The 23,665-nt window shown below is 56.0% G+C and overlaps 1 protein-coding gene across 1 annotated transcript; it reads right to left on the bottom strand.

Annotated features, from left to right (window-relative positions):
* Positions 1 to 1,831: 1,831 nt before the first annotated feature.
* On the bottom strand, positions 1,832 to 23,363 carry ERCC4 (ERCC excision repair 4, endonuclease catalytic subunit). The gene is made up of 14 exons (XM_078880540.1): positions 23,122 to 23,363; positions 20,140 to 20,338; positions 18,771 to 18,951; positions 17,688 to 17,883; positions 16,797 to 17,004; positions 16,099 to 16,279; positions 14,726 to 14,848; positions 14,124 to 14,234; positions 13,308 to 13,692; positions 10,228 to 10,635; positions 7,357 to 7,449; positions 6,508 to 6,623; positions 4,879 to 5,204; positions 1,832 to 3,862 (listed from the first exon to the last, which is right to left on the bottom strand). The coding sequence occupies exons 2-14, from the start codon at positions 20,317 to 20,319 to the stop codon at positions 3,335 to 3,337; spliced, it is 3,036 nt and encodes a 1,011-aa protein (XP_078736666.1). The 5' UTR covers positions 20,320 to 20,338; positions 23,122 to 23,363; the 3' UTR covers positions 1,832 to 3,334.
* Positions 23,364 to 23,665: the final 302 nt, after the last annotated feature.

Below are 23,665 nucleotides of genomic sequence, written 5' to 3' on the forward strand. Positions count from 1 at the left end.
CCCACAGTCCGCAAGTCCAGAGGGGCCGGGGGGTTCGAGTCCCGGTGATTGGTGGCCGTGACGCGGGAATAGAAGTGGGTTCGTAGTGGAGCGCGCTAACACAACACGCGCACACACGCGCACTAACACGACACACACACACACGCGCTAACACAACACGCGCACACACACACACTAACACAACACGCACACACACACGCACTAACACAACACGCGCACACACACGCACTAACACAACACGCACACACACACGCACTAACACGACACACGCACACACACGCACTAACACAACACGCACACACACACGCACTAACACAACACGCGCACACACACGCACTAACACAACACGCGCACACACACGCACTAACACAACACGCACACACACGCACTAACACAACACACACACACGCACTAACACAACACGCGCACACACACGCACTAACACAACACGCACACACACGCGCTAACACGACACACGCACACACACACGTGCTAACACAACACGCACACACACACGCACTAACACAACACGCACACACACACGCACTAACACAACACGCGCACACACACGCACTAACACGACACACGCACACACGCACTAACACGACACACGCACACACACACGCTAACACAACACGCACACACACACACTAACACAACACGCGCACACACACGCGCTAACACAACACGCACACACACACACTAACACAACACGCGCACACACACACGCGCTAACACGACACGCGCACACACACACGCGCTAACACGACACGCACACACACACGCGCTAACACAACACGCACACACACGCGCTAACACAACACGCACGCACACACACACGCGCTAACACAACACGCGCACACACACACGCGCTAACACGACACACACACACGCACTAACACAACACGCACACACACACACGCGCTAACACGACACGCACACACGCGCTAACACGACACGCACACACACACACACGCGCTAACACAACACGCGCACACACACACGCGCTAACACAACACGCACACACACACGCTAACACAACACGCACACACACACACGCGCTAACACAACACGCACACACACACACGCGCTAACACAACACGCGCACACACACACGCGCTAACACGACACGCGCACACACACGCGCGCTAACACAACACGCACACACACACGCTAACACAACACGCACACACACACACGCGCTAACACAACACGCGCACACACACGCGCTAACACGACACACACACACGCGCTAACACAACACGCGCACACACACACTAACACAACACGCGCACACACACACTAACACAACACGCGCACACACACACACTAACACAACACGCGCACACACACACACTAACACAACACGCGCACACACACGCGCTAACACAACACGCGCACACACGCACTAACACAACACGCACACACACACACGCGCTAACACAACACACACACACGCGCTAACACAACACGCACACACACACACGCGCTAACACGACACACACACACACGCTAACACAACACGCGCACACACACGCGCTAACACAACACGCACACACACACACGCGCTAACACAACACACACACACACGCTAACACAACACGCGCACACACACGCGCTAACACAACACACACACACGCGCTAACACAACACACACACGCGCTAACACAACACACACACACGCGCTAACACAACACACACACACACGCTAACACAACACACACACACACGCTAACACAACACACACACACACACACGCTAACACAACACACACACGCTAACACAACACACACACACACGCTAACACAACACACACACACACACACGCTAACACAACACACACACGCTAACACAACACACACACACACGCTAACACAACACGCGCACACACACGCTAACACAACACACACACACACTAACACAACACACACACGCACGCTAACACAACACGCGCACACACACGCGCTAACACAACACACACGCGCTAACACAACACACACACACGCTAACACAACACACACACACACACTAACACAACACGCGCACACACGCGCTAACACAACACGCGCACACACACACTAACACAACACGCGCACACACACGCGCTAACACGACACACACACGCACTAACACAACACGCGCACACACACTAACACAACACGCGCACACACACGCGCTAACACAACACGCGCACACACACGCGCTAACACGACACGCACACACGCGCTAACACGACACGCACACACGCGCTAACACGACACGCACTAACACGACACGCGCACTAACAAGACACACGCAGACATGTGCTAACACGACACACACACACGCGCTAACACAACACGCACACACACGCTAACACAACACGCGCACACACACGCGCTAACACGACATGTGCTAACACGACACGCACTAACACGACACGCGCACTAACAAGACACACGCAGACATGCGCTAACACGACACACACACACGCGCTAACACGACACACACACACGCGCTAACACAACACGCGCACACACGCACTAACACGACACGCACACACACGACACGCACACACGCGGCGCACGTACACTGACAAAGATGCATGAACTTTGCTCCCCACGCATCTTCAGCATTACAAAAAAGACAAAGATCCCCCGTATAGCCTTAACAGACTGTCGGGGCAAGTGCTGTTGGCAAGCAGCACCTATGAAGGCTGACACGTGACACGAGGGGGTGGGTGGCCAGCACCGCGCCCGACCGCCTTTGTCTCCCTAAAGACGATGTTTACACACCGCACCAGGTGCTCATTTGAGGCCGAGCGGACTTAGGGGAGGCCCAAGACTGGTTTAGATAATCGTCACTGGTGTTGGCTATGAGCGGGAATTGAACTCGTGTCACCAGGTTCGTAGCGCAGCACGCGAACTGCTCCACTACCGTTCCTCAGTATCACACGCCAGAGGTCGCAAACGGGGTTTTGATTCCTTACCCGTACCCGGCCGCACCAGTACCCGTACCCGGCCGGGTAGGGTAGCCGGGTATCGGGTAGGGTATGGGTATCGGGTACCCGATTGCGACCTCTGGGATGAAGCCATGTTGCAGGCGCGGGTGGGTTGATTCTAGGAACTTGAATTGTGAGAAGAGACAAGACGTTGGGAAATGAGTGACAAACGGTGACTCACCAGTGACTCACGGCCTACCCGTACCCGGCCGCACCAGGGTCGCAAGGGAGACCGGCTGGGTACGGCTAGCCGGGTATCGGGTAGGGTACGGGTACCGGCTACCCGGTTGCGACCTCTGTCACACGCACGCACGACAACTCACGATACCACCAACCCCAGGGCCGTTTCTCTCGCTACTTCTTAAACTGCGGTGCCCTGCCTCCACCGCCCCCACCAAACCCGCCCCTGGCGCCACGCTTGACCGCCGGTCTCCCACCGCCTCCGGCAGCGGCAGCAGCGGCCAGCACGTCGGCGTACGGCGCGTGCACAAACTCGTGCAGGCGGCGCGCGGCTCCCTCCCCGCCCAGCAGCTCGGCGAGCTCGCCCACGCTCAGCCGCGCCAGCTGGGCCAGCGAGCCGGCGCGGCGCGCCACGGCCCGGCAGCAGCGCGCCGTCACGCCGGGCAGACGTAGGAGCAGGTCGTAGGGGCCGGGGTTGAACGCCGAAGCGTCGGGGTCGGGGACGCCGCCGTCGGGGTCACCGCCGTCGGGGTCGGGGTCACCGTCGGCTTCGGCCGGGGCGGTGGGCTCGGCCTGGCCGACCTTGAGCTCGCAGAAGAGCTGAGCGGCGGCGTGCGGCGAGGCGCACCACAGCAAGCGCAGGCGGGGAAAGTGGAGCGTGAGCAGCGCCAGGCGGGAGCACACGTCGGTGGAGGAGATCTCCTGTTGGCGGAGGGGAGGGGGGGGGGCAATGAGGAGTTGGCAAGCGCGGTGGGGTCACAACTGTTCTCACAAAGAATCCCCCGTGCAGCCTTTAACGGGCTGTTGGGGCGAGTGCCGTTAGCGAGCAGCACCTATGAAGGCCGGCACGGCACACGAGGGGGTGGGTGGCCAACACCACGCCCGGCCGCCTTTGTCGCCCCCAGTGGCGATGTTTAACACACGGCACCAGGGTACTTGAGGCTGAGTCGACCTAGGGGAGGCCCAGGACCGGGTCAGATAATCGTCACCGGCGTTGGCCGTGAGCGGGAATCGAACCCGGTCCGTCAGGTTCCCTAGCGCCAAGCGCTACACTACCGCTCCCTGGCACACGTGTGTGTGTGTGCGCGTGTGTGCGTGCGTGTGTCTGTGTGTCAGTGTGTGTGTGTGTGCGCGTGTGTGTGTGCGCGTGTGTGTGTGCGCGTGTGTGCGTGCGTGTGTCTGTGTGTCAGTGTGTGCGTGTGTGCGTGTGCGTGTGTGCGTGTGCGTGTGTGCGTGTGCGTGTGTGCGTGTGTGTGCGTGCGTGTGTCTGTGTGTCAGTGTGTGCATGGGGAGCTGTAGTGCAGCGGTTAGCGCGCTGCACTATGAACCTGGCGACCCGGGTTCGATTCCCGCTCACGGCAAACAACAGTGACGATTATCTGAACCGGTCCTGGGCCTCCCTTAGGTCGACTCAGCCTCAAATGAGTACCTGGTGCGGTGTGTAAACATCGCCACTAGGGAGACAAAGGCGGTCGGGCATTGTGCTGGCCACCCACCCCCTCGTGTACCGTTCCGGCCTTCATAGGTGCTCGTTAACAGCACTTGCCCCTACAGTCTGTTAAGGCTACACGGGGGATCTTTGTATCTTTGTGCGTGCATGCGTGTGCGCGCGTGTGTGTGTGTGTCCGCGTGTGTGTGTGCACGTGTGCGCGCCCGCGTGTGTGTGTGTGTGTGCGCGCGCGCGTGTGTGTGTGCATGCACGCGCGTGCGTGCGTCACCTGGTACATGGTGCCCCCGCTGCGCGCCTGCAGGGAGAACGGCTTGCCCGGGTCGAACTCGATGAGCAGCGCGGGGCGGCGGTAGTGGCGGCACATGGCGGTGCACTGGGCGTACAGCCGCCCGTTGCCCAGCGAGGCCACCAGGTCGCCCACGCTCTTGCGCTCGACGCACAGCTGCGGCGTGAGCAGGTAGTCGCCCACGGCGATGGTCACGGGGTCCACGCGCAGGCCGCGCCGGTGCAGCAGCGCCGGCAGCTCGCTGCGGAACTCGCGCATGTCCACGATCACGCTGCGCCCGCGGTCCCCGCCGCCGTCTGCCTGCCCGCCTGCGCGACGGGTCGTGGTGGTGGTGGTGGTTGTTGTTGTGGTGGTGGAAGACAGAACGGTGGTGGAAAGCGGGAGAGTTGTGGTGAGTGGTGAGAGCACTGTGCTACGACCCCGGCTACCCGACCCCGGCTATGTGACCCCGGCTACGCGACCCCGGCTACCCGACCCCGGCTATGTGACCCCGGCTACGCGACCCCGGCTACCCGACCCCGGCTATGTGACCCCGGCTACGCGACCCCGGCTACCCGACCCCGGCTACGCGACCCCAGCTACGCGACCCCGGCTACCCGACCCCGGCTACCCGACCCCGGCTACCCGACCTTTATCTTCGGCAGTACAGGACGGGATGGGGAGGGTGGAATGCACGGCTACTGCCGATGGATGGATGGATGGTGGTGGCTTTAACCAGGAGAATTCTGTCCGTGTGAACTGTGTACCTGCATAACATTCAAGTTGTCGCCGGGCCCAAATCCATTGACGGCTGCACGCCAGTACTTATGTGAACAGCTTCCCAGCAAACTACCAGCTTACACCGCTTAGCAGTGGCCCGCTGGGCTGCACGTGTGTGCGCACGTATGTGGGCGCATGCCCAATCACCGCATGCCTAAACAGCTTTTGTTCGGCCGGATTGAGGGGGCTAAACGGGCGCGGCACGGGCTAGAGAAGAGATGGAGTGATGTGGTACAGGAGGACGTGGAGCTGAGTGGACTTGCCGATGACTGGTACCAGCGGTGTCAAGATCGGCCTCTGTGGAGGAGGCTCGTGAAGGACGCTACTGGGCAGTTGGAGGCAGTCGCCCTCCAACAACAACGGAGGGCGGAGGAGCGACGCTCACAACAACGAGCGGAGCGCCGGGTGGCTAAAGTACAGCAAGTTGGTACAGTAGGGGGCACAGGTGGTGCATCAGCCAGTCATCTCGGTCATCTCGGTCAGTCGACCCGTGGCACCTGCTGGGTCTGCCCCGTGACCTCCTGCCAGCGGGCGTTCGACACTTCACGTGGCCTCAAGGTGCACATGGCCTGGCACAAGCGTCGTGGTGACGTCACCGCCACTTAGTGGCGAATGGCGGTTGTTGTTGTGGGCGCGTGTGTGGGCGTGTGTGTGGGCACGTGTGTGTGTGTGTGCGCGTGTGTGTGTGTGTGTGTGCGTGTGTGTGTGCGCATGTGTGCGTGCGTGTGTGTGCGTGCGTGTGTGTGCGTGTGCGTGCGTGTGTGCGTGCGTGTGTGCGTGCGTGTGTGTGTGTGCGCGTGTGTGTGCGTGTGTGTGTGCGTGTGTGTGTGTGGACGCGTGTGCGTGCCACACCTGCCCTGAGCGTGTCCACGGTGGCGTCGGGGTCCTGGCTCCCTCGCATGAGGTCCAGGTTCGTGTCTTCAGCTCTCCCTTCCCGCTCCTCCGGAACCACCATGCTGGCCCTCTCCCTGCGAGGACACGTCGTGAGAATTTTATTGTTTAATATTTATATTATTTCATTGTTTCCCTTCTACGTGACGTTACCGAAAAAAACAATCATTGTTTTATTTTTATTATTTCAAATAATAAAATATTATTTTCAATAATAAAATCTATTATTTTCTTATTTTAAATAATACAAATAAAGCAATTATTGTTTTAGTTTAATTATTTAATTGTTTCCCTTCTACGTGAACTTTACCCAAAGAACCAAGAATAAGAATGCCTGCAGTCACGAAAGCTTTAAATCGAAATGTATTTACACTGTTACCCTGCTTACCACTCCAATATCGCAAGTCTCTGCATGGGGTGATGTACGTGGTATGACGCTGTTTGTTTCAACAATCATTAATTCTAGATTTGAAGCTTTCGTGACTGCAAGGATTCATATTCTTAGGATTTTTCGGTAAAGTCATGTGGCTGTGACGGTTCCACCTGAAGACGGAGGCGGCTTGTGTTGCCTCCGAAACGTCGTGATTTTTATTTTATTTTTATTAATTTTAATGTTTTACCTACGTGACTTTACCGAAACAAACCTAAGAATATTCAACAATCGTGTTTTTGACGATCGTCGGACTGATTCAGCCTTTGGAGAGGTTGTGCCGGTTTCGCCGGATAAGCCCGGGACCGCCCCGGATAATGTTTGCAGCCGGATAATTGATGATGAACTGTACACGGGGGAATTCTTTGTGTGTCGGTAACCTGATGAGAAGCTCAAACGCCTCCTTCTCCTTGCGCAGCGCCGTGAGGTAGCGCTGCTCCTCCGTGGAGCCTCCGAAGATCAGGAAGTAGACACTGTGGAGTCAAGCAAGAACGACGCATTCTCACTCACACGGTCACTCACTCACTGGCTCACTCACTTACTCATTCACTCTCTCACTCACTCACTGACTCACTCACTCACTCACTCTCTCGCTCACTCACTCACTCACTCACTCTCTCGCTCACTCACTCACTGACTCACTCACTGACTCACTCACTCACTCTCTCGCTCACTCACTCACTCACTGACTCACTCACTGACTCACTCACTCACTCACTCTCTCGCTCACTCACTCACTCACTCACTCACTCACTCATTCACTCACTCACTCACTGACTCACTCACTCACTCACTGACTCACTCACTCACTCACTGACTCACTCACACGCCTCTCGCTCACTCACTCACTCACTCTCTCGCTCACTCACTCACTCACTCATTCACTCACTCACTCACTCACTGACTCACTCACTCACTCACACGTCTCTCGCTCACTCACTCACTCTCTCACTCACTCATTCACTCACTCACTCACTGACTCACTCACTCACTCACACGTCTCTCACTCACACGTCTCTCACTCACTCACACGTCTCTCACTCACTCACTCACTCTCTTGCTCACTCACTCACTGACTGACTGACTCACTCACTCACTCACACGTCTCTCACTCACACGTCTCTCACTCACTCACTCACTCACTCTCTCGCTCACTCACTCACTGACTCACTCACTCACACGGTCACTCACTCACTCACACGTCTCTCACTCACTCACTCACTGACTCACTCACACGCCTCTCACTCACTCACTCACATGGTCTCTCATTCACACACTCACTCACTCTCTCGCTCACTCACTCACTGACTCACTCACTCACACGGTCACTCGGTCACTCACTCACTCACACGAAGATCAGGAAGTAGACACTGTGGAGTCAAGCAAGAGCGACGCATTCTCACTCCTTCACTCTCTCGCTCACTCACTCACTCACTGACTCACTCACACGTCTCTCACTCACACGTCTCTCACTCACTCACACGTCTCTCACTCACTCACTCACTCTCTCGCTCACTCACTCACTCACTCACTGACTCACTCACACGCCTCTCACTCACTCACTCTCTCGCTCACTCACTCACTGACTCACTCACTCACACGGTCACTCACTCACTCACACGTCTCTCACTCACTCACTCACTGACTCACTCACACGCCTCTCACTCACTCACTCACATGGTCTCTCATTCACACACTCACTCACTCTCTCGCTCACTCACTCACTCACTGACTCACTCACTCACACGGTCACTCGGTCACTCACTCACTCACACGAAGATCAGGAAGTAGACACTGTGGAGTCAAGCAAGAACGACGCATTCTCACTCATTCACTCTCTCGCTCACTCACTCACTCACTGACTCACTCACTCACTCACACCTCTCTCACTCACACGATCACTCACTCACACGGTCACTCACTCACTCACTCACTCACTCACACGCTCACTCAATCACTCACACACTCACTCACTCACACGCTCACACGCTCACACGTCTCTCACTGACTCACTCACACGGTCACTCACTCACTCGGTCACTCACTCACTGACTCACTCACTCACACGCTCACTCACTCACACGCTCACTCACTCACTCGGTCACTCACTCACTCGGTCACTCACTCACACGTCTCTCACTGACTCACTCACTCATTCACTCTCACGCTCACTCACTCACTGACTGACTCACTCACACGGTCACTCACTGACTCATTCACTCACACGCTCACTAGCTCACTCACACGTCTCTCACTCACTCACTCACTCACACGGTCACTCACTCACTCACATGGTCGCACTCTCACTCACTCACTAGCTCACTCACACGTCTCTCACTCACTCACTCACACGGTCACTCACTCACTCATTCGCTCACACGTCTCTCACTCACTCACTCACACGGTCACTCAATCACTCACTCGCTCACACGTCTCTCACTCACTCACTCACACGGTCACTCACTCACTCATTCGCTCACACGTCTCTCACTCACTCACTCGGTCACTCACTGACTCATTCACTCACTCACTCACTAGCTCACTCACACGTCTCTCACTCACTTACTCACACGGTCTCTCACTCTCTCTCTCACTCACTCACATGGTCGCTCTCTAACTCACTCACTCACTAACTCACTCACTAACTCACTCACCCGGTCACTCTCTCACTCACTCACTCACACGGTCTCTCATTCTTTCAATCACTCACACTCTCACTCGCTCACTCACACGGCTGCTCTCTCACTAACTCACATTGTCACTCACTCACTCACCCGGTCACTCACTCAATCACTTACTCACACAGTCACTCTCTCAATCACCGGCTCCCATACGAGCTCACTCATTCTTTTGCAAGCTTACTCGCTCCCTCCCTCACATGCTAACTCACTTGTGGTTGGGTGGTGGATGGGTGGTGGGTGGGTGGTGGACGGGCGGGGCGGGTGGGTGGGTGGGTGGGGGGGGTGGGTTGGTGGGTGGGGGGGTGGGTGGTGGATGGGCAGGTGAATGGGCAGGCAGGCGGGTGGGTGTGTGGTTTTGGTGGGTGGGTGGTTTTGGCATGCGGGCGTGTGGTTTTGGTGGTTTTGGTGGTTGTGTGGTTTTGGTGGTTTTGGTGGGCGTGTGGTTTTGGTGGTTTTGGTGGTTGTGTGGTTTTGGTGGTTTTGGTGGGCGTGTGGTTTTGGTGGTTTTGGCGTGCGGCCGTGTGGTTCTGGCGGTCGCCGAGCGAGTGGCTGCCGGACGTGACGTCTCACCGCAGCGGGCGGCCGGGCTGCCCGGCCTTGTAGACCTCGAGCTGGCGCACGAGCGCGAGCTCGGCGTCGTACAGCACGACGGAGCGAGGCCGCAGCTCGCGCAGCACGCGCGCCAGCCCGTACGGCTCGGCGCAGCCCTGCACCGGGTGCAGCACGGTGAGCGGGGCGCGCGCCACCGCCAGCCGCCCGTCCGCCGACAGCTCGCTCAGCCACTCGGCGTCACGCGTCTCCGTGGCGGCGACGGCGGTGGCGGCGGTGACGGCGTTGGGGTCGTTGGGGTCGTTGGGGTCGTTGGGGTCGTTGAGGTCGTTGGGGTCGGCTTCCGGCTCCGAGTCGGAGGAGTCGCCGGGAAGGCCGAGGTCGTCGGTGGTGGCGGCGACGTGGTCCCCGTCGTCTGCGCCGGGTGCCCTGTGCGTGCGTAGCGTTGTGTAGCATAACGTTGTGTGCGTGTGTAGCGTTGTGTGCGTGCGGAGCGTAGCGTTGTGTGCGTGCGTCAGCGTAGCGTTGTGTGTGCGTAGCGTAGCGTTGTGTAGCATAACGTTGTGTGCGTGTGTAGCGTTGTGTGCGTGCGTAGCGTTGTGTGCGTGTGTAGCGTAGCGTTGTGAGCGTTGCGTGCGTAGCGTTGTGAGTGTGTGTAGCATAGCGTTGTGTGCGTGTGTAGCGTTGTGTGCATGCGTAGCGTAGCGTTGTGTGCGTGCGTAGCGTAGCGTTGTGTGCGTAGCGTTGTGTGCGTGTGTAGCGTTGTGTGCGTGTGTAGCGTTGTGTGCGTCAGCGTAGCGTTGTGAGCGTTGCGTGCGTAGCGTTGTGTGCGTGCGTAGCGTTGTGTGAGTGCGTCAGCGTTGTGAGCGTTGCGTGCGTAGCGTTGTGTGCGTGTGTAGCGTTGTGTGCGTGTGTAGCGTTGTGTGCGTCAGCGTAGCGTTGTGAGCGTTGTGTGCGTAGCGTTGTGTGCGTGCGTAGCGTAGCGTTGCGTGCGTAGCGTTGTGTGCGTAGCGTAGCAGGCGTTGTGTGCGTAGCGTTAAACTGACGCGCCGGTACCGGCGAAGCAAATCCAAGTGCGCCCTGCGGCCACTTTTCACCGCGGTTATTTCAAATCGAGGTTTCGTATCGCCGGTCACCGCGTGGAAAAATAACCGGAAAGAATAAAAAAAAAAAAAATGGTTTTACCGCAGACACACACACGACTCGGAACAGTCAACACAACCACATGAACCGGTTTACGCGCCAACGTACACTTGCACACATGAGCACAGGCACACAGATCCCCCGTGTAGCCTTAACAGGATGTAGGGGCAAGTGCTGTTAGCGAGCACCTATGAAGGCCGGTACGGCGCACGAGGGGGTGGGTGGCCAGCACCACGCCCAACCGCCTTTGTCTCCCCAGTGGAGATGTTTACACACCGCACCAGGTATTAATTTCAGGCTGAGTCGACCTAGGGGAGGCCCAGGACCAGTTCAGATAATCGTCACCGGTGTTGGCCGTGAGCGGGAATCGAACTCGGGTCGCCGGGTTCATAGCGCAGCGCGCTAACCGCTACACCACCGCTCCCCACAACACACACACAGCAACATACACACACACAGCGACACACACACAGCGACACACTCACACACACAGCGACACACACACACAGCAACACACACAACAACACACAACAACAACCGCCATTCGCCACTAAGTGGCGGTGACGTCACCACGACGCTTGTGCCAGGCCATGTGCACCCGGAGGCCACGTGAAGTGTCGAACGCCCGCTGGCAGGAGGTCACGGGGCAGACCCCGGTGCCACGGGTCGACTGACCGAGATGACCGAGATGACTGGCTGATGCACCACCTGTGCCCCCTACTGTGCCAACTTGCTGTGCTTTAGCCACCCAGCGCTCCGCTCGTTGTTGTGAGCGTCGCTCCTCCGCCCTCCGTTGTTGTTGGAGGGCGACTGCCTCCAACTGCCCAGTAGCATCCTTCACGAGCCTCCTCCACTGAGGCCGATCTTGACACCGCTGGTACCGGTCATCGGCAAGTCCACTCAGCTCCACGTCCTCCTGTACCACATCACTCCATCTCTTCTCTAGCCCGTGCCGCGCCCGTCTAGCCCCCTCGATCCGGCCGAACAAAAGCTGTTTAGGCATGCGGTGGCTGGGCATGCGGGCTACATGACCCAGCCAACGCAGCCTTGCCTGCCGGAGGAGCTCACTGATGGGACTTTGCCCAGATCTTTCAAGGACTTGTGAGCTCCTCACACAATCCAGCCTGGTTAAACCCAGGATGGATCGTAGGCAGGCCAGCCTAAATGTTTCCAACCGGCGAAGATGCTCCACTAGGGGGATCCACGTTTCGCAAGCGTAGAGAAGGGAGGGAATGACCGTGGCCGAGAAGACCTGAAGCTTCGTGCGGAGCGACAGACCAGGTAGTTTCCACACAGCGTTACGCAACCGATGAAAAGATATTGCCGCTTGACTGATTCAACAACAACACACACACACAGCGACACACACACACAGCGACACACACATACACAGCGACACACACATACACAGCGACACACACATACACAGCGACACACTCACACACAGCGACACACTCACACACACACCGCAACACACACACACAGCAACACACACAGCAACACACACACACAGCAACACACACGCACACCAACACACACACACACACCGACACACACACACACAGCGACACACACACACAGCGACACACACTCACACACACACACGTCGACACACACACACACACAGCGACACACACACACACAGCGACACACACACACACGCAGCAACACACACAGCAACACACACAGCAACACACACACACAGCAGCACACACACACACTCACACAGCGACACACACTCTCACACACACAGCAACACACACACTCACACACACAGCGACACACACACTCACACACACAGCGACACACACACACACACACAGCAACACACACACACACAGCGACACACACTCACACACACACACACAGCGACACACACAGCAACACACTCACACACACAGCAACACACACACACACCAACACTCACACACACACAGCAGCCCAGCGTGCCCCCTCACCTCCCCCCGGGCTGCGCCTCATCCCCGCCCAGCATCTGCGTGAGCGTCAGGGCCCCCCGCGCGTCCCCCCGGCCCTTCTTGCGCGCGGGCCCCCCGTCCCGGGCCCCGCCCTCAGCGGCCGCCCCCCCCGTACCGCCGCGCGCCCGTTTCCCTCCGCCCCGTCTCCCCGCGCCCCTCCAGCCGCCGCGGCCTTCACCGCCGCCGCGTCCTCGAAGCGGCAGCGGCGGTGGCGGCGAGGGAGGAGGGGCGGTGGTGGCGGTCGACGGATCGCCGCGTCCCGGCGCCCGCGACAGCAGGCGGCGCAGCAGAGCGTCGGGTCCCACGCGCAGCAGCTCCTGCAGCTGCGCGCAGGTGCGGTGGTCGCTGGCACAGATCAGCACAGGCCCTGGGGGGACACGGTGGGGTGGGGTGGGGGAAGGGGGGGGTGGGGCCCGCGATGAATCGACGGGTGAGCACGGACGCACGATGCGAGAGGGAGGGGAGTCACACTCGCTAGACAACACTCCACACTCGCCCACTCACCACACTTACCCACACATCACACACCACACTTACCCACACATCACACACCACACTCACCCACACTCCACACTCACCCACACACACTCCACACTCACCCACACACCACACTCACCCACACACCTCACCCACACTCGCCCACTCACCACACTCACCCACACTCCACACTCACACCACACACCTCACCCACACATCACACCACACTCGCTCACCCACACTCCACACTCGCCCACTCACCACACCACACACTACACTCACCCACTCACCACACTCGCCCACACACCACACTCGGCTCACCGGGCGGACCGAGCTCGGTGCACGAGTCGGCGTCCCTCTCGATCTCCTCCAGCACCTCCATGAGCGCATCCCACTTGGGGTTCCTCTCCACCGTCGGCGCCTTGCGCTCCTCTACAAAGACAAAGGTCCCCCGCGTAGCCTTTAAAGGACCGTTGGGACAAGTGCTCGTGCTTGAAGAAGGCCAGCACGGCGCACGAGGGCCGCCTTTGTCTCCCCCGGTGCTTATTTTTTGCACCGAGTCAACCTAGAGGAGGCCCAGAACCGGCGCTAACCGCTACGCCACCGCACGCCACCGCGGTCGCAAGACGCCGCGGATTTCCACTGCGCCACGCACGGCCTCAGCAGCGGTCCACGATGGCGACGATCGCCGGGGACGACGATCGCCGGGGACGACGATCGCCGGGAACGATCGCCGGCGACGATCGCCGGGGACGACGGTGGCGACGACGGTGGCGACGATCGGCGGGGACGATCGCCGGGGACAACGGTGGCGACGATCGCCGGGGATGACCATGGCGACCGTCGCCAGGGACGACCGCGACGACGATCGCTGGGGACGACGGCGCCCCTGCACGCAGCGTGTGACCCCAGGCAGGCCGTACCTTTCCGCTTCCCGGCGGCGGGCGGTGCTTTCTCTTTGCCGGTGGTTTTGCCGTCGCCGTAGCCGTAGACACGAGCCCGGGCGTGAACGAACAGCGAGTTGGCCGCGTCGAGGAAAAGCCATCCTGGGGGTTACGGGGTGGGGGGCAGGGGTGGTTGGGGGGGCGATTACGATGAAGAGGATATTTGGTGGGTCTGGGGCAACCTTTTTTGAATAAATTGTACAATTTTTTTAAAATAATTTTTTATAAATTTTTCTTATAAAATCACATCTTGATTTGAAGCTTTCGTGACTGCAGGAATCCATACTCGGTGGTTCTTTCGGTAAAGTCACGTAGGTAGAAATAAAATGAAATAAAACAAATCACGACGTTTCGATCGCAACACAAGCAATCTTCAACCTTCTTGGTTCTTTCGGTAAAGTCACGTAGAAGGGAAGTAATAAAATAATAAAAATAAAACATAATAAAATTATTCTCACGACGTTTCGGCCACAACGCAAGCAGCCATCCTCAGGTGAAGAACAGGTCTGTCTTCCCATGTCTTCTCGACAGACCTGTTCTTTACCTGAGGACGGCTGCTTGCGTTGTGGCCGAAACGTCGTGAGAATTATTTTATTATGTTTTATTTTTATTATTTTATTATTTCCATTCTACGTCGTGAGAATTATTTTATTATGTTTAATATTTTTATTATTTTATTATTTCCATTCTACGTCGCGAGAATTATTTTATTATGTTTTATATTTTTATTATTTTATTATTTCCCTTCTACGTGACTTTACTGAAAGAACCAAGAAGATGAATCCCTGCAGTCACGAAAGCTTTACATCGAAATTTAATCTTCAACCTTGCCTCCCCCCCCTCTCTCACCGATACAACCTCTTGCCACGGCAACTCTCTCGCCCACTTCAGCAGTTTTTTCTTGCCGTGGTTGTTCCACCTGATGAGGATCGCTTGTGTTGCGATCGAAACGTCGTCATTTGTTTTATTTTATTTCTACCCTACGTCACTTTACCGAAAGAACCGAACAGAACTGGCGCGTGGCAACGCCGACAGCGACAAGAACAAACGGCGCTCGCTGACAGCGCTGAACCGAGCAAGCTTCGAGGGGCATTCTGCCGCGTGGCAATGACGTTACCATGGGGAAGTTCGAGATTTTTCTCAAAATTAAATTAAATAGGTTAAACGTTGAGTTTTATAAGGGCACCACGGGGTGACCAGCCCCTCCCCACCCAGGCCCATCCCTCCCATTTTTAGATGCACGACGGACGTACGAACACAATAATCCCCTGCGTGTGCTGGTGCAACCAGCTGGTTCCTACCAGTAAAGCGACTAGCGACCTCGCTTGCCGTGCGCAAAACGGGACAAATACCGGAGTTCTGCCCGAAGGCCTTCTGGCTGGAGCGCAGGGACTCGAGCAGGCCCAGGAAGGTTACGGCGTCGTACTGCGTCAGGTAGAGCAGCAGCGTGCGCAGCAGCTTCAGGTCCTGGACGAGGGCGCGCGTGCGCCAGCTGAGCGTGTGCCACACGGGGTCAAGCTGCAAGCGCACCGTCTGCGCGAGCAAGGAGCGCGAGGGCGAGAAACAAAAAAATTAACCCGTAAAAACAAAGTTTCTCACTGTTAATCCTTGATATGCGTGGCGGCTAGAGTCCTCTCGTCCTCTGGCTTGAGATGGCTGCCACCTATGGGTCAGATGATTGCCTGCCAGCATTAAGCAATTGGTAATTAAATATAAAAAAAAAAATTCCCGAAACAGTGTAAAATTTTGGAATTTTTTTTTCGCGAAAATTAATTGTCACGCACAACGAGTCTGTGTGCAAAATGTCAGCTCGATTGGATCACGGGAAGTGGGTCAGGGTCGGGATCGAACCCACGACCTCCTGCGCACCAGGCGAGGTAGTTAACATCTCCTAGCCACCGAAGTCACAGGGAAGTGACTCCGGCACGCACGGCGGGGCCAAGGCTCGGAAGACCGAAGCAGCCCTTTTCTGAAACCTCCGGGTCGAAGGAGGAAGGGGTCCTGCGTGCCCAACAGAATGTTTGCTTTCCGTGGCGGCGGTGGCGGTCACCTTGTCGAACGCGCCGGAGACGGCGTTCTCCAGCGTCAGCTCGGCCGACTCGAGCGCCGGGTTGCTGCGCCGCAGCTCCTTGAGGCACGCGTCGAGCAGCTCGAGCGCGGCGGCCTGCACGGCGCGCATCGGCGCCGTGGCGCACACGTGCAGCTCCACCACGTCGGCACGGTGACGCTCCAGGCTGGCCTGCACCACCGCGTGGAACCTACGGGACACGGCGGGACACGTCGGGACACGCGGGGAGGCGCCGGGACACGCCGGGACATGCCGGGAGACGCCGGGACATGTCAGGATACGCAGGGCCACGCCAGGACATGCTGAGACTAGTTGGGATCCGTCGAAACACGTCGGGACATGTTGGGACACGTTGGGACACGCATCGGGACACGCCAAGACACACGCCGAGACATGCCGGGACACGCCGGGACACATCGAGACACGCCAAGACACACGCCAGGACACACGCCAGGACACGCATCGGGACACACCGGGACATGCCGGGACACGTCAAGACACACGCCGAGACACGTCGGGACACGTTGGGACACGTTGGGACATGTTAGGACAAGTCAAGACACACGCCGAGACACGTCGAGACACGTTGGGACATGCCGGGACACGTCAAGACACACGCCGAGACACGTCGAGACACGCCGGGACACACCGGGACACACACCAGGACACGTCGGGACACGTTGGGACACGTTGGGACATGTTGGGACACGCCGAGACACGTCGAGACACGCCGGGACACGCCGAGACACGCCAGGACACGTCAGGACACGCCGAGACACACGTCGAAACACACCGGGACACGCAGGGACACGCCGAGACACACGCCGAGACACACGCCGGGACACGTGATGGAGCAGCGACGGCTGGGGCTACCTGGGCCAGAGGTAGAGCTTCCGCACGAAGAGCGAGCGCATGACGCGCTCCACGCGGCAGAAGCCGGCGCTGAAGGCGACCGGCTGGTCGGAGAATGCCTTGATGAAGCCCGTCTTGTTCTTCTGGCGGAAGAGACGCAGCACGAAGGCCTCCTGGCACGACTCGATCAGGCGGTGGGCCTTGTACACCAGGATTCCTGCGCCGGAAACAACCGCGGCCAACGCCGCGGCGGCTTTTAATAGGCTGCCAGGGCAAGCGCTGTTCGCGAGCGCCGATGAAGGTACCCCCCCCCCCCCCCCCCCCCCCCCCTGGGGTGGCCAGGGAACAATTGCGGCGACAACAACAGCGGCCGCCCCGTTCGCCACGGAGGGTGACGTCACCACGGCGCCCGCGTCAGGCTAGGTGCACTCCGAGGCCGTCGCGTGGAAGTTTTCCGGAGGCTCGCCGGCAGGAGGTCACGGGACAGCAGAGGTCGCAAACGGGTTTTGATTCCTTACCCGTACCCGTACCCGGCCGCACCAGGGTCGCAAATGGGTACCCGTATCCATACCCAGCCGGGTACGGGTAGCCGTTCCCTACCCGTACTCTACCCGAAATGAGTGACAAACGGTTACTCAGCAGTGACTCACGGCCTACCCGTACCCGTACCCGTCCGCACCAGGGTCGCAACCGGGTACCCGTACCCGGCCGTACCCGTACCCTACCCGTACCCGGCCGAGTACCGGTAGGGTATGGGTATCGGGTACCTGATTGCGACCTCTGGGATGAAGCCATGTTGCAGGCGCGGGTGGGTTGATTCTAGGAACTTGAATTGTGAGAAGAGACAAGACGTTGGGAAACGAGTGACAAACGGTGACTCACCAGTGACTCACGGCCTACCCGTACCCGGCCGCACCAGGGTCGCAAACGGCTACCCGTACCCGGCCGGGTAATACGGGTAGCCGGGTATCGGGTAGGGTACGGGTATCGGGTACCCGGTTGCGACCTCTGCACGAGCGTAACGATACGTCGCGAAGACACGGCCTGTGACCCAGACGACCGGCTGCCACCAACGGGCCCCGCAGCGATCTCTCGAAGCCTCGCCTGTGATGAGGTGAGCGGGGATGCGGTCCGTGAGGAAGTCGACGACGAGGATGCGGCTGGTGATGAAGAAGGCGCCGCCCTGAAGGTACACGTCCTGGCGCTCCGGCCCGCTCACCTCGTTAGTGATGACGCGGGGCAGGTGCGTCACGCCCGCCCTACGCAACTCTTCGATGAAGTGCTCCTGTGGAGAGATGGTCAACGCCGCCGACGCCGCCGCCGTCATCGTCACCATCGGCGAGTGTTATTATTGCCGTTCGCATCATGATCAACGGCATCATTATCAACAACGCCACCAGCAAGCGGGAACAGCAACTGCACCGCCATTACCATCGTCGTCAGCGTTGTCGGCATCAAGAGGACTGTCAACAAAAAAAAAAAACATTTTTTTTCTGGCCTGGACTTTTGCAGCTGTTTTAGACTAATTTCAGGGTGCCGATTCCAAGTCTGATCTCAGATTTGCTCTATCACATCTCATTTTTATGCTATCGGCATACCCCATTTTCATTGATTTTACCCGAAATTAACTCTGTCACTTATGATTGCAAGTTGTTGCGAGTCAGTGAATGCTTTAGTGTTAAAATATGGTGCTGTATTTTTAGAATAGTGTGTTTATAATATCATTTTACGTAGATATACACATTTATTTAATATTTTTCTTCTGCAGTTTTTATTGAAAATGCAAAATTTGATATCTCAAAAACCTGATGTGATAGACAAAAACTGATGCCAGATTTGGAACCAGCACCTTCAAACCGTTGGAATACCTTATGCCACAAAAAGTGTGTTGACCAGTGAATTATCAGCACTAGCAGCAGCAGCTTCATCATCAGCACTAATAATCAGCATCATTTTCTCGCACCGTACGCATCATCATCATCAAAAATTACCATCAGCATTGTCATGTTCCTACTGGGCTCACATCTTTCACCGCGATCACGAGCATTTCCACCATCATCAGCAGCACCACGATCACCGCCACCGGCACCACGAACAACAAGCACATCCACCATCAACAACAACAGCAGCAGCAGCATCAGTGCACAACAATAATAATACAGGTAGGAACAACAGTTCCGCACTGCCCACCAGGGATTATTTGTCTGTCGTGCATAGCCACGCCCTCGATTTGTATTTCATAGAGTACTTCGGACGGGCTCGGCACCACGTGACGCGCCGCCCCACCCAGCTTGCGCCGGGTGACACGGATCGCACGAATGCGCCGTCCAACCAAGTTCCTACCTGCCCACTCCGATGGAACGTGTTAATTAATTATCATCATCATCATCGTCATCGGCATCTTCCCCGCTTACTCCCCCACCACCGCTCTTCCTACCGAGGCAGGAGCCCCCCCCCACCCCGCCCAGCCCACCTCCTCGGCGGGCGAGGTGTTGATCACGACGAGGAGGGCACCGGGCTCGCAGTGCAGAGCGATGAGGTGCAGCAGCAAGCGGTCGGCGCCCATCCCGCGCGCCGTCACCACCAGACCGTCCTCCGCCATCACCTCCTGCGCTATCTGCCGCTCGTGCTCCAGTAGCGCTCCCATCTCCATGCCCGCAACGGGGTGCGGGCTGGGGGGGGGGGGGCACGTGCCAGAGGTCGCAAACGGGTTTTGATTAATTCTTTGGTTCTTTCGGTAAAGTCACGTATAAAGATAAAATAATAAATTAAATACTAGCATACTACGACGTTTCGATTGCAACACAAGCAATCGTCATCAGGTATAACAGAAATAGCAACAAAAATCTAACCAGAAAACTATAGACAGACACACAAGCAGACAGACATCACAAAGACACAGAGAGAGAGAGAACACGTATCGGCACAAAGAGAGAGGTCGTCTCTGTGACGAGGCCTTAAATATAGAGAGGGGGCGGGGGCGGAGAGAGGGAGGGGGCAGAGAAAAAATTAGCATGTCAATGAGTGGACGACGACGTGGTACGGTACGCAAGCTTGAAAATTAGGAGAAAGACACACTAAAATTAAATAACCTAGTAAAATATCGAAATGTAATGTAATGCAACACAGAGAGTCGGTCAACACACAATTAACGCATAGCCCGGTTGATTACGTATTTCAAAGATTGCTAAGTTAGACTTTAAGTGTGAACATTCCAAAGAGAGGCAAAACACAAACACGAGGAACGGAGACACACAGACAGAGCAGTGTTGCAATCGAAACGTCGTAGTATGCTATTATTTAATTTATTATTTTCTATTTATACGTCACTTTACCGAAAGAACCAAAGAGTGATAGCGGTACGGTCAGCCGACCGTTAGATGTCAGAATAAAACCCGTTTGCATATTTGCAAGTTGTTTTTGTGAGAAAAAAAATGCAAGGATTCGTTGCGTGCAAGTGTTGGCCAACCGTTTGACCGGCCCGATGGAAATCGGAGTGTGTTGAGTGTGTTGTATGGTGAAATTATTTTTCACCGTACGTAGCCAACCGCGATAATCGGTTGACAACATCACTGTGCGAGTCTGTGGGTCTCTGTGAGGAGTCTATGGGTCTCTGTGCGAGTCTGTGGGTCTCTGTGCGAGTCTGTGGGTCTCTGTGAGGAGTCTATGGGTCTCTGCGTGAGTCTATGGGTCTCTGCGTGAGTCTATGGGTCTCTGTGTGAGTCTATGGGTCTCTGTGTGAGTCTATGGGTCTCTGTGTGAGTCTGTGGGTCTCTGTGTGAGTCTATGGGTCTCTGCGTGAGTCTATGGGTCTCTGTGTGAGTCTATGGGTCTCTGTGTGAGTCTATGGGTCTCTGTGTGAGTCTGTGGGTCTCTGTGTGAGTCTATGGGTCTCTGCGTGAGTCTATGGGTCTCTGTGCGAGTCTATGGATCTATGTGTGAGTCTATGGGTCTCCGTGTGAGTCTGTGGGTCTCTGTGAGGAGTCTATGGGTCTCTGCGTGAGTCTATGGGTCTCTGCGTGAGTCTATGGGTCTCTGTGTGAGTCTATGGGTCTCTGTGTGAGTCTATGGGTCTCTGTGTGAGTCTGTGGGTCTCTGTGTGAGTCTATGGGTCTCTGCGTGAGTCTATGGGTCTCTGTGCGAGTCTATGGATCTATGTGTGAGTCTATGGGTCTCCGTGTGAGTCTGTGGGTCTCTGTGAGGAGTCTATGGGTCTCTGCGTGAGTCTATGGGTCTCTGCGTGAGTCTATGGGTCTCTGTGTGAGTCTATGGGTCTCTGTGTGAGTCTATGGGTCTCTGTGTGAGTCTGTGGGTCTCTGTGTGAGTCTATGGGTCTCTGCGTGAGTCTATGGGTCTCTGTGCGAGTCTATGGATCTATGTGTGAGTCTATGGGTCTCCGTGTGAGTCTATGGGTCTCCGTGTGAGTCTATGTATGCGTGTATGTAGGACTTCTTTAGCACCGTACGTAGCCAACCGCGATAATCTGGGGTGCTGGGGGAAGGACAACACACAAATCCTGCCATCACGTGACCCACGCGTCCCACCGCATTTCACTCGATGATTGAATCAAGACCACGTGGGCCGGTTCACAGAAGAGACATAAACGTGGCAGCGAGGCACGGCCTCACCCGCTACGCTAACCACTGCGCCACCGCTCCACAATGATCATTATTATCTTTCGATTTAAAGCTTTCGTGACTGCAGGGATTCATCTTCTGGGTTCTTTCGGTAAAGTCACGTCGAATGGAAGTAATAAAATAATAAAAATAAAACATAATAAATATAAATGCGTGACTTTACCGAGAGAACCAAGAAGATCATTATTATCATCATAATGATTATTCGATAATGCATAAGATAAACATAAATGATGATAAACAACGCAAAATAAATCAGATGAATAAATAGCAATGCAAGATAAATGAAAACAACGATGTTAACAATGGAAGATAAAGCCCTATCATCATAAGCGAGTCTATCGGTAAAGCCACGTAGATTGGTACAAATTAATACAAATTGTAAATTTAAAATAAACAAACTATGACGTTTCGATCACAACACAAGCGATCGTCATCAGGAGGAAATACACTTACCACTAGCACACTCACTAGCACACTCACCACTACACTCACCACTATTACACTCACCACTACACTCACCACTAGTACACTCACCACTACACTCACCACTATTACACTCACCACTTCACTCACCACTAGTACACTCACCACTACACTCATCACTAGTACACTAACCACTACCACACTCACCACTAGTACACTCACCACTACTCACCACTAGTACACTCACCACTAGTACATTCACCACTACACTCACCACTACACTCACCACTACACTCACCACTAGTACACTCACCACAACACTCACCACTAGTACACTCACCACAACACTCACCACTACACTCACCACTACACACAACCCAACCTCGGCTTACTTGTTTGTGTTTGCCGCCGATTAAAAAAAAATCAACAACAATAACTGTACGTGGTGGCCGAACTGAAGCGTTGAAACAAAAGGAAGCGAGCAATCGACGAGCTATTAGGAACATTGGAGAAAGATAATAATGAATAATAATAAAGATAATTGGTGGTTAACGAAACAAATCAAATTAGTTTTCGATTTAAATAAAATAAAATTATCTGCAGGGAGAGAGACGCGCGTGGCTTTGCCGCCACGGTCACTTCCGGGGTCGGCGTGACGTCACCCGCGCAGCTGGCCAATCGCGAGGGAGGATTCGGGAGGGGGCGGGGCGATAAAGGCCCCCCTCGGGTCAAGCGGCAGGGGGCGGTTGTGGTTCAGGGTGACCATGGCAACGGTGGTGCCGAGATAACGACAACAACAACAATGGTGCAGAGATAACAACAACAATGGTGCAGAGATAACAACAACAACAATGGTGTAGAGATAACAACAACAATGGTGCAGAGATAACAACAACAACAATGGTGTAGATATAACAACAACAACAATGGTGCAGA

This window comes from Lampetra fluviatilis, chromosome 58 (genome assembly GCF_964198595.1).
Source record: "Lampetra fluviatilis chromosome 58, kcLamFluv1.1, whole genome shotgun sequence".
NCBI classification, from domain to species: domain Eukaryota; kingdom Metazoa; phylum Chordata; class Hyperoartia; order Petromyzontiformes; family Petromyzontidae; genus Lampetra; species Lampetra fluviatilis.